The sequence below is a fragment of the Takifugu rubripes genome, chromosome 7 (genome assembly GCF_901000725.2).
Source record: "Takifugu rubripes chromosome 7, fTakRub1.2, whole genome shotgun sequence".
NCBI classification, from domain to species: Eukaryota; Metazoa; Chordata; class Actinopteri; order Tetraodontiformes; family Tetraodontidae; genus Takifugu; species Takifugu rubripes.
In genome coordinates, this window is record NC_042291.1 from 5,836,250 (window position 1) to 5,848,412 (window position 12,163).

The following is a 12,163-nucleotide window of genomic DNA, read 5'->3' on the forward strand; positions in this document are numbered from 1 at the left end:
CCGACCAGATTGGCCACTTTATCCACAAGTTTCTCCACTTTAAATTGCTTTAAAATATTGTGTTTTACTCTTTAGCTTCAGGTTACATTCATGAATCTCACGAAGAAGTCGATTAATCTTTTACCTCTTGGTTAAGGAAAAGAGAAAATAAAGCGATTATAAATAATTGCCTCCTGAATCATGTATTTAAAAATGGTTTATTGTGATGAAGAGTATAAATAAATCAGCTTCACGGGTGGTAAATGCTTTCAGAGCAAACATTAATTCATCAACATTGTTGTTATTGTGCACAAAAGAATCAAACATGTTCAACACACACCTGCACACATACACAAACACTCTTTACACACAGACTGTTGCATTATTATTTCACAGAAAACAAACTCAATTTTAACTCTTCACTGAACAGAGAAACTCAGTGTGCCTGGTCACTAAAGTGGTGTTGTTTTTCTTCAAAGGTTGTTTAAAAAAACGTTGACAACTTTGTAGTGCAATTCAAGAAAGTTTTTGTCGGGTTAGCACAGGTCAACTCAAATCTGGATTCTCACCACTAAACGGCAGCAACTCTCACACATATTTCAGAACGGGCCTGTAAAGTGAGGCTAACGTTTCAGGTGGGTAGTGTTAAAATCTCTTCTGGGTTTTTCCCCCTACTTTTGCTGAACTGGGATCAGTGGAACCGACTGAAGAGTTACAGGAAAACAACAGTGGTGTTAAAACTTTATCTCCTACACGTGCAAATAAACCAATTGTTCTGTGAAAGGACCACAGTTTTGACACTGAGGAGCATCCAGCAAGAGCTAAATCAGGTGTAGGTCAGTGTGGTGGAGACGACCACATCTCCGCCTTTGGTACCACATTTGTCCACCACGGGTTCGACAGCGGCAGTGTTCACGCCGCCGGCAGCGATCAGATTTCACTCTCGTAGGTGTGCATGTAGGTCTTGAGCGAGAGGATTTCGGCGTAGCTGCGGCTGGTCCTGCGGTAGAGGTCCAAGCCTGTCAGGATCTCCACGTCTCTGACTCGGGCTGTGTGCATCTTCATCAGGTTCTCCACCCAGCGTGACTCCTCCTCTGAGTTCTGCAGGAGCATGAGGACGCTTTAAATATCAACAAGTTAAAACTAGCGTCTGAAGCAGTTTTGAGTGTGCGCCATATTGGAGAACATGCACTCGGAGGTGTTGGCGTTTGTTACTTTGCAGGTCTCGTCATTGCTGGGTCTGTGTGGCAGGACGAAGGCGGCGCTGCTCAGCGGGCCACTGCACGAGTCCGCAGGCTGCGTGAAGTCCAAACAGCTGGTCAGTACCACAAAGTAGTGTGTGGGGACGGGAATCGTCCCGCTGCTGTAGCTGCAAGCCAAACACACCACAGCCGAGTCAGCACTTTGACTGGATCTGAACACGTTTCCTTTTATTTTCCTGCTGTATTTCAACAAGATGCCAGTGAAAACGACAAAAAACAAAGACTCGCGCTTCCACTGCCACGGTGCTGGTGCAAACAGCTAAAATGCAAACTTCTTACTCTTTAATCTTCTCTGTTGAGTCTCTGACGCCGTCGTAGTCATAGTCAAATATGGGTCCTACGAGCACGTTGAGCCCGTTCCTCTCGGTGGCGTACCGCTTCACCAGTGACCTCTGGAAGTAACTCCAGATCTCTGCAGAAAACAGGACACTATCAAAGACCTGCCTGTAACCACACCGACGTCTCCAGGAACGACTTCGCCCCATAACGTGGCTCGTTGGTCTAGGGGTATGATTCTCGCTTCGGGTGCGAGAGGTCCCGGGTTCAAATCCCGGACGAGCCCTTTAAGTCAGCTCAAGATAGACCACTCTAAATGCTAATAAGGTTTCACCACTGACTTCAGCCAAATACTCACTTTTGAATGCAGGATACATGGGAACAGTGTTGGTGATGACAACAGCGTCGTACTTCTTCTCTCCGTTAGAGGACAATTCTGTCAGAGATGCAACCGAGTTAGCCAAAGCGACTGAGGAAAAACTAGCTTCGGCGGCGGCGTTTAACGCACGTGGAGGATAGAGGAAGGCGTGGGTGATCTGCTTATCGGCCCTGTAGTTGGTGCAAGACTGGCTGTAGGATGGAGGGACTCTGGTGTCGGGGCGAACGCAGTTGGACAGTGATTCCGGCAGAGGAGACACTTCCACCTGAGGACAGAGGGCGCCACCGCGTGTGTGATTGACACATCACAACAGCCAGAAGGTGAGAATGCTGAAGGTGAGCGGCGCACCTGTCTGCTGACGGTGTAGGACGTCCACAGAGGCATGGTCAAAGCCTCGCTGTAGCCGCTGATGAAGTCGCTGTGATGGAGGATGAGGTACTTGGTGCGGAAGAGCACGGCAGGGCGGCCGTGGGGCAGGTTTCTACTGTCTGGTTAAGGAAGAGACAGAGGAGGAGACAGATGCGTAACAGGAAGTGGAGGAGGGGTCCAGGCATGGAAGGGCGCTAAAAGACAAGTGAGAGCGCTTGACGCCTGTAAACTTTCAGGGGTGTCGACACCCATTCCTCACACTTGGTAATCCAGCTGGGTTTTCTGTCCCACTGGATTTACCTGGGATCGCATTTTCCTTGGTGAAAGCAATTTTTTCCCCGTTAGGTCACAAAACCTGGCTGGGTTACGGCCCTTGAGGACCGGCTTTGGGCAACTCTGGGCTACAGTCAGTCCCTGGGTAGATAATTCCCTCCTTGGGATGGAGTACTTAACAAAGGTTCAGGGTCTTTGGGGTGGAGGCTTCAGTGTGTAACACTTTATCCACCTGTACTTGAAGGTGATTATTTTCACTTTTTAACCCTCCAATTCAAAGCAGCGTTTGGATGATCCGATTGTAAACCCTCAGTCTTGTTGCCACACTGACATTTGCGCTATCACAGCCGCTTTAACGAAGGTCAATAAGATGTCAGCAGACTGGCTGAGATGAAGGTCTGGAAACTGGAGAAGCCAAATTAGGACGAACGCTATATTCCTGAATCACGTGCGTAATGGTTTAACGCTTTAAAGTTTCTTCACCCTCAAGTCCAAATAAACTAATTGGAAAGTCTCATTTCGCAACATGGCGAAACACTGACCATCAATGGCTTGCCTCAGTCGCTGGTTTAGGTCCTCCACTTTGTTCTGTAAGAGACAGAGCCAGAGTGACTCCAGGTTATAGCCGCGTACAAGGGTCACTTTCAAACTTCTCTGGCCCCTACTTTTTACACCAAACTGCAAAAAGATGGGAGATTGAAACAATCTCTTGCCAGAGATGGACATGAGGATGACAAACACAGCATGGATGAGGTGACACAGCAGAGGAGAGCCGACACACACGCGTGCACGCACACACACACACACACACACACACACACACACACACACACACACACACACAGTTGCATGTGTCTCAGAGGTGTGTTGAGTCCGGCTCTTCTGCTCAGAAAAAGATGCAAGAAGATCATCAGATTATGAAAACAGTCGACACAAACGTGCACACACACACACACACACACACACACACGCACACACACATACTCTCAAAGCATCAAATCATCAGCGATGATTTGGCTCATGCCGATGATTGTTGCCACATACAGACACACAGAGTCCACGTTTGGTCAGCATGGCTAACCTTGTCCTCGCAGAGACAGCCCAGGTCTTCGGGTCCTGAAAGACCAAGACCCGAGGGCAGAGGTCTGGACACCTCTTCTGGCATGGCGGGCCTGTAGGGCGGCGCTCTCAGCAGGTGGTTAAGGCTGCCGTGGGTTCCGTTATTAGGTGCAGGTTTAAGGCCCAGAAGGTCTGAGAGGACAAGGGAACATTGGTGGAATCCAGCGTGACAGATGATTAAACGTTTTCAAAATAAAAACATTCCTTACCGCACATGATGTTATACAGCTCGATGTTTTCAAAAGCTGGGACTTTGGTCTTGAATTTAAATGCGGGTCCGTAGCCCAAAAAAATAGTCTGGAAAAATAGAATAAGTTCTACATAATCATCGTCGTCGTCGTCATCACTGCTGTTCAGCCACGTGAGGATGTTCTCTTGGGTATACTGGTAACCATGACTACCTGCATGCTGGTGATTTTATTGTCGTATCCATGGTCGCCGGAGAAGCCACAGTGTCTCTTCCCCTCTGGAACTTTCCTGCAATCGAAAGAATTGAAAATTGCACATTAGACAGACATAAGAGGCGTCACCTCCGCTAACCCACACGACCCCATGTTAGCCCAACCGCAGCTCTGTGTCCATCTCCTCTTCTGAAGGCCTTCGGCACAGAGTGGGAGGTTACACGTGTGTCCATTCCACAAACAAATGGGGAAGCGTGTGTTTAGCTAGAGTTAGTGACTAGCTTAGCAATGTTCCTGCTTCCTGTTCGATAGAAACTTCAAAGTCCTCTCTGTGCAGGTGTTTGTTAGCTACGAGGCTCCTCCCTCTATTGTCGAGGGCTCCTCCCATTCTGGTCAGGTTTAGATGGGCGGAGCTACAGTTACATAGGCTACACAATTTTTTACTAACTTCTGCTGAAAAATGTAAAATATTTGTACACGTTTAAATTATAGTGACTAGCACATCAAAGGCTCATCAGACGTGGCCACCAGCGCGTCGTGGTCGTTTCTTCCACGCCTGTGTGGCTCAGAGCGGCGCTGCATGTGTTAATGCGGTGACAGGAGCACATGTTAACGTGAAATGTGGTTTTAAGCAAAGCAAGATGTGCAAAAGAGCCACGTTGTTGTGTGGCCCCCGACGCCAGGCAGACCCTGAAGGCAGCAGCCATAACAAAAACCACATAAATAATTTTAGCCTCTTCACATTCTTGCACTTGGCTTTAATTTCTTCGCATGAGTTCATATGGATCACATGTTCATATACTCAGAGAGAGAAAAGGTCCAAATGTTTTCCCAACTAGGAAAAGTAAACAGAATTCTTCTCCCACGACTCAAAATTCAATCAAAACATCAAAAATCACTAAAACAACCTTTGAAAAGTCAAATCACTGTCAGAAATCAAATATTTAAAATTATAAGAGGAAAAATTATTATTTTAAGGTGAATTATAATTCAAAATTCCCCCAAACAACCCAAAAGAAAACAGTAGAAGTAGAAACATTGTAGCATGTAGTTTAATATAAATGTACTATAAGTAACGAGTACTAAGATACGACTAATACTACTGATAATGACAACAACAATAAACATGGTCCATACCTTGCAATGTGCCACTTCCTCTCCACCAGCAGGTGGATATCCTCTATCCGTCTATTGTTAGCGTAATGCAGTCTTTTGGGAAGATGCTGCTTCAAGTAAGGCTTAAAGTGCTGGTCTGACTTCTTACACTGGAACAAAGAACAAAGCTCATGGGGGGTTTATCTTACAGACCATTAACAGAACTCTAGCTGTTGCTCAATACTTACGGTCAGATTTGCAATTACGGCCTTCGGATCATCTGAAAACCAAGGTGAGATCATAAATATTGTTAACGATGTACAGAGATGACGGAAATTATAGTATGAAATCAAATAACCGTGGACCGTATAGCCTATAATGAGCCTAACATGCTAATCTTAGTCTTGTTGTTAGATACATTATTTATGTCAACATTGACGCGGGTCCCCCTCTGTTGGTGCTAGCATGTTGTAGCAGCACATTTGTACGCCGGCCTTTCAGCGGGCCGACAATACTATTGCTCTCTCACATTTCAGGTTGTTGGGGTATCTGGAGCGTATCCTCCCCATGGCCCCCGGGACGAGGATGATGTCGTCGACGTTCATGTAGTTGCTGAGGAACTCGGTGCGCTCACACTGCGCCTCCTCCATTCCTTCAAAAGGGAACATCAAACTAAGACGGTGAATTTGGCCACGTGCATGTGTGCATGCATGTGTGTGCACGCGCACCCTACCGTGATCCCCCACCAGGATGATGTTGACACAGCGGTGCAGCTTCATCTGTTTAAGTCCATCCATCAGCTGACCGACGACTCGGTCGATCAGCCTCAGAGGGTTATTCAGCTGAAACACACGCGACACGAAGGTCAATGACGTGCACAGCAAGTGTGCACACACACAGGAGGGCCGGGCACTCACGTCTGTGCTCATGGGGCCCATTTTGTGTCCGTACGTGTCCGGTTGTTCGGAGTGCATGGCATAAACATACGGCCTGAGAGAAGAACACGTTGGCACTTTAGCTGATTACCACGATCGAGGAAACGATTGCGATTTGACTCATTAATTGTCTGACCTCTCTCCATCGGGGAGGTGGAGCCACTGCAGCATGGTGAGGATCCGCCGCTCCAGTGGGATGGCGCTAAAACACACAGGTGTGAGAAGAAAGGTGGTTCCTTCAACTGGAGGTGATTGGCTTTGCAATCAGTGGTAGAACGAGGAAGAAAACATAGTGGGCCGAGGACAGAGCCCTGCGGAACTGATCGGAGACTGAGTGGAAAGCACTTTGACTGGTTCAAGCCTATGAATGCTGAAAAAAAGCTGCGTGTGCAGCGATGAGGCCACCAACCATGCTGGTTGTCAGACAGCCCACAGCTGTCAGACATCAAGCCCAGGAACAGAGCCTGGAACGGGGCTTCGGGGTAGGAGGGAGGTGTGGCTATACTGCGCTAATGCTCAACAGGCTCCTCTCTGCATGACGCTCTGAGCAAACGTTCTACTACCTTGTTCTCTGCTTGCGGTTGGTTGGGGGGGCGGGGCTTCCGGAGAGAGATTCTAACCCCAAATAAAATCCCTCTCAGAATCATCGCCCCCCCCATCACGCACACATTCCCATCTCACACATCTGTCTGACTGCCAAGACCAATAAGGGCACTGGAACCCAAACTCTGGCCCCTGTGGTTCTCCTGAGTGGTACCATTGCATCCCGGGGCCACGGAGGAATCCTACATAGGGTAAACAAGCCCATTTGCACAAATTGCTGTAAAAACAGCCAAACTCAGTCCCTCCGCAGACCCGTCAAAGCCCGCTCTGTGCCCATAGATGTGGGCGTCTCTGTGTCCTTGGCGGCGGCCAAGGTCCAGCAACTTCCAACGCTAAATAGTTTAGCCCCCCCAAAAAGATAAGGACAATGCGTCCGCAGGGGTCATTAAGGACCATCACCAGCGAGGCTGCTTATGGATTCTGGGACAGATTAGTCGGTGGATGTGGAACAGAAACCATGTGGATTCCAACAGGTCGGAGTGGCGCCTGCTGTGAGGATTTTTGACTTATATAATCCAGTTTTAATATGTGCAACACAAGTAGTGAAGGGTTTGATCTTACACAGGCCAGAAGAAGGTGGCGGCTTTCACTCCCTGCTTCTGTGCCGTGATCCAGATCTGCGACACAAACGGTTGGATGTGGTTAATTCATCCGCGTCATCATCAGTGAAGCTTATGAGTCCACTTACTGGCTGCCCCCCCCACCAGCGGTGGTTGAGCTTCTCGCGGCTTCTCAAGGTGAAAGTGGCATCAAACACTGGGTCGTACATGGAATTTCCCACAATTCCGTGAGACTCGGGATAGAGACCCTATGAGAGATTTAAGAACGAAGCCTTGCGTTTATATTGACAAACATCTTCCCTCCTCTCTCAAGCTTTTATACTGAATTAGCAGGGCATGTTTGATGCTAACAAACATCAGCATGTGGACACCAGCATGATCTCTGAAGGTCTGCAGGTGTGGAGAAGATGAGGGCTCCCTACCGTAGCCAGTGAGTAAAGGTTGGGGAACGTTTTTGTGGGGTACACAGGTCTCATGTAGGGAGAGTGAGTTCCACAAGTTCCTGGAAGAGGAAGGAAAAAGCCAAGAAGGTCAGAACAATGTCAACAAACATCTACACCAACCTGCCACCGACACCTTACTCAGTTTCTCAATGTTGGGGATGACCGTGTTCCCTCTTTTCACGTAAGAGGCTCTAAATCCGTCCACTGACAGGATGATGAGTGGGGGGCGCACGAACCTGTGAAAACACGGGACGGAGGAGCTACTTTACCGGCCTATTAAAAACTGACTTTACGTTTGTACTGTTCGGCTGACCCGGCAGGACATTCGGCCATCTTGATATCTGCGCACTCGTCCTGCAGCCACGAGGAGTCTCCTGAAAAGACGAAGATGGCAGAATCGCGTAAGAATGGCGCCTAGATCAGCTGAAAGGTTAACAAAAAAACAATCGGGGCGGGGGGGGCTTATTCTCTGCGGTCAGCCACCAGGGGGCAGACACAACCATGATCCAACTAGAATTCAATTACTGTACGATGCTACTATTTAGCATCTAAGCTAAGGGCAACATTTATGACTGTTCCATCCTTTCTGGTTGTTGCTATGTTACTGGCCAACCACAGCGTAGCCCCGATGTGTCCCATAATCTGACTGTCCAACATTTGAGGGGACAGACCTTTACACAGAGTCCTGTAGTTGGTACAACAGTCTCCTCGGGCCAGGCAGTCTTCAGAGCAGGAGCAGGCGTTGTGCTCGTTCCTCGTCTCCCCGCAGCGATCTTTACTGCACTCATACCCCCCCTCTGCGAACACACAAGGAGATTCAGCTCAGAACAGAAAAGAAGGATCTCCAGCGGAACCACCCGGATCTTTGGCAGCTGGTTCATTAAAGTTCACGTAACAAACATCCACAACTTTTCATGACAGTGGAGGCAAGAAACTGGATTTTATCATCAGTTTCAGACTCGAGTGTGAGTGTGTGTGTGTGTGTGTGTGTGTGTGTGTGTGTGTGTGTGTGTGTTGGGGTGGAGGGGGGAAGGGAGGGTACCAGTAAGGCGGCGGTAGGCCAGAACCACCAGACTGAAAGAGAGAACATAAAAGCTGGACCACCAACACTGGAAACAGCAGGGGAAGATGTTGTCAAGCCGAAGGAGAAAGAGGAGAAGACAAACAGGTAAACTCCTGTTGCTGTGGTTCTGGCCCCTCGGCGCCGTTGTGTTCTGCTGCCCGGGAGAGAGCCAGTACCTGTTCGGAGGCAGAGCTGGTCAAAGTCGGAGCAGCAGCTGTTGTAGGTCTTGCACAGGTTGTCGCAGCGACAGTTCGGAGGTTCCAGCTCCACCAGCTCGAAACATCGGTTCCTGCAGGACCCCGAGGTCGGAGAGTACTGGGATGCAGAGCGATCTGAGGGTTCAATAAAAACTGGTCAAAAAAACTAGGATTATCTCTCCAGGGTCAGTTGGTTTACAGTTAATCATTGTTTTTCCACTACAACAGCAAAGTTACAAGTGATGATTGACAGTTGAGACACGTCATGTGACCTGGAAGTCAATTTTGCATCCTCACTTCCTGTTTGCTGCTAACCAAGAGGGCAGCACTGCTATTGCCACCGTACTCCTGTAAAATGATCTTTATTTACAAACTATGACTAAAACACTGCTCCCTACAGGGTGGGAGGGGAACTACACACGCTTGAAAAACACAACACAACAGAATATTCGGTGTCAGATAATCCAATTTACCCAGGACAGATAACGCTGTTGCCGTTGGCGATACATGATCCTGTGTGTGATGTGAATAGCTGCTGCCCTAAAGCTTCTCACAACACAGAAAACTTTTAGGATTAGCAGGGATTACATGTGGGCGGAATAATCCAGTAAATACACAATGTCCAGAAAAACCCCCAAAAGGCTGACTCGTCATTCGTGAGTCTGTAAAAGGAAATTAAAAGTATCAACCTGGACTGAGCCGCTGTCATTAATACTATACAAATACGCCACGCCGCATACTTCAGGTTGGCAGATTTTTAGACCCATTGGAGAGGACTCTAAACCCCCCCTGCTGTAATTCTACCTCACTGTGGGGACCCTCGAGTTCCTGCAGCACAATGACGCTCTTGTTCAGCGAGGAGCCGAAGGACGGTGGCTCGGTTTGGGTCGCAGGGCTGTTTGAGAAGCTGCAGCCCAGCTGAAGAGCTCCTGGACATGTGACAGGGAACGTAACACGTCGCCTGTTCTCCATCTGGTGACAAAACTGTTTCTTTTTTCCATCTCTTCTGTCCAACTTCCTGCATTTTCAGGTGCAAATTCAGTTTATTCAGCTGCTCAAAAAAATGGATTGCAGAGTGCAGCAGATCTTCCAGGTGAATCGTGACCTGCAGACCTCAGTGTCCGCTGTCCACGAGCCACCTCCCAGCGAGCAGACGGGTTTCCCACCATGCCCGACCAAACAAGTGCAGTGCAGGGTTTGGGAGTTTAGAACAAACCTTGATCTAAGTTCCCCACAGAGTCCTCAAAGCAGAGACAGAAACGCACTCTCACTCCTCCACCTTGGTCCACCCAACCATCACTAAAGACCCGGACCTGGAGCTCTAAACCTGAACAATGAAGGGGGGGACAACTGTGTCCCCGGGAGGAGTTTGGACCATGGTGCACAGCTGTAGGCCGGGCCCACCCACGCTTGGCAGGGATCTGTTGACACGGCTCCAAAACATGCTCCACGTGGACCCCAGCAAACACCGTCCTGCACTTGAATGTGTGTGTTCTTTGTGTGCTGAGCACAGACGGGTCTGAGGATCCTTGGCATGGGCTAAAATACACCGTTGTTTTTACGGCACAGAACCACATAACCTGAGCAGTGTGGTGATGTCACCCTGCGGCCCGTTTACAACTCCAAAAAGCAACAAATTAACTGTCCAAATAGGAACATTACGCCCTCATTTAGCACCCATTGCTCACATGTTTCAAGAGGTTGGAGGAAAAATGGCAAACGGCTCAAAGGATGAGGAGCTAAAAGAGGAAAGTGAGGATTTGCTGATAGTTGCTAGCATCGCTGATGGTGAGGGGGACCCATACATTAAGTTGACTTGGTGGAATCTTGTGTCATCACACTTTTCTTGCAGGAGAAGGTCAAAAGTCATCATCAGACGGGCTACATCAGACAGGTGCACTCACAGTCTGTCCTGGCCGACGTTCCGTCCTCCCCTGCCCGTCTGGCGCGGTCGTAAACGAATCCAGAGGTCACCTCAGCGCCGCACAGGACAGATAGGATCCACACAAGCTGGGATGAGAACATGTCAGAGAAGCTGTTCAATATATAAATCCTGGTGGCTCATCTTCACCTTCATATAGCAAAGTTAGTATTTAAGATCAAGTCCTAGAAAAGGCCAATTACTTCTATGGGAGCCATCGTAGTTCCCCGACACTGTGAGGACGCAATTTGATTCTTGCAATTAGTGTTATTACCACCAGATGTCGCCAAATCATTCACAGTGGACCTCTGACCCAAATTTGCCAATCATAGCCGAGATGGCTAACGTGATAACAAACTGCTCCGGAACTACCATCTGGATTCAGGTCCAAAACACGACCCAAATATGAACTCACCCATCGGTTTTAGCTGTTTAGCTGTTTTTCAAACAAACAAACAAGCTGTGTTTTTAACATTTCCACAGGGATTAAATCTACTTTTGGGAGCATTTTATCCAGCAGAATTTTCCCGACGTCTACATTTTCTCCCCTGCCAACCCAGATGTCGTGTTCACTTTAACCTGAATGACGACCACACGCGTTCGCAAGACAATCGTTTCTCCGCCTCCAACCTTTCCAAACCATTTGGTCCTCCGAAGTTCCCGCACATGCAAAATGCAAACGAGCACGCATACTGTTCTGCAAATGTTCAGCAGGATGGAAGGAGCGAAACGCCATGAAACAACTTAAAAAAAGTTACCCAAACAAAAGGCGGTTCGTGCGTAATTTCGTGCGTAATTACGCAGCGGAAAGAAGCGCAAAATAAACGCCGCAGACTCTTACCAGTTTGTGCAGCAGCATGTTCCTCTCCGGACTGGGCGACGCTGTGCACGGTGGGTGAGAGAAAGTGCGTGATGCTGACTCCGAAACAGAGGGACCACCGGAGAGGAGGGGGAGGTGACTGCAGCCGCGGACCGTTTTCTGATTGGTGGATTTAAGAATTTTCTGTAGCGAGTGAAGTGATGAACGTTCCTGGTTCAATACCTGAAACTAAAATCTATGATTCATCTACAGACAAGCACCAAATTCTCACTCTTCAAACTAAACAGAATGAAAACCTGTGAAACCATTTACCACTGCCACCACTATCGGTTTACCCCCTCCGTCCCAGTATAACCAGTGTTTTCTCGATTGATTTAAAACTTTCAGATGAAATATCACTAATTGTTTCTTTTCCTCTAACTGAAAACATCAATTTCAGTCGAGGCTCCAGAGTAAATTCAGCCTGAG

General features: G+C 48.3%; 1 protein-coding gene and 1 non-coding gene across 5 annotated transcripts; one reads left to right on the top strand and one right to left on the bottom strand.

The window, feature by feature from the left end:
* Positions 1-185: 185 nt before the first annotated feature.
* enpp2 (ectonucleotide pyrophosphatase/phosphodiesterase 2) lies at positions 186-11,827 on the bottom strand. 4 transcript variants are annotated; one of them, XM_029839429.1, is made up of 25 exons: positions 11,717-11,827; positions 10,859-10,964; positions 8,934-9,089; positions 8,366-8,491; positions 8,008-8,068; positions 7,833-7,930; positions 7,674-7,753; positions 7,380-7,499; positions 7,253-7,308; positions 6,225-6,290; positions 6,071-6,143; positions 5,887-5,995; positions 5,683-5,805; positions 5,402-5,433; positions 5,196-5,323; positions 4,059-4,134; positions 3,867-3,954; positions 3,620-3,789; positions 3,081-3,216; positions 2,245-2,384; positions 2,026-2,161; positions 1,876-1,953; positions 1,521-1,653; positions 1,195-1,348; positions 186-1,080 (listed from the first exon to the last, which is right to left on the bottom strand). In XM_029839429.1, the coding sequence occupies exons 1-25, from the start codon at positions 11,732-11,734 to the stop codon at positions 910-912; spliced, it is 2,634 nt and encodes an 877-aa protein (XP_029695289.1). In that variant the 5' UTR covers positions 11,735-11,827; the 3' UTR covers positions 186-909. The 4 variants fall into 4 exon arrangements, with proteins under 4 accessions (XP_029695289.1, XP_029695290.1, XP_029695288.1 ...); XM_011605319.2 differs by having other exon boundaries at positions 910-1,080; positions 3,081-3,126; XM_029839430.1 differs by having other exon boundaries at positions 3,081-3,126; positions 5,887-6,143.
* trnap-cgg (transfer RNA proline (anticodon CGG)) lies at positions 1,732-1,803 on the top strand. Its single transcript has one exon. It is a non-coding gene; the product is annotated as a tRNA-Pro (tRNA).
* Positions 11,828-12,163: the final 336 nt, after the last annotated feature.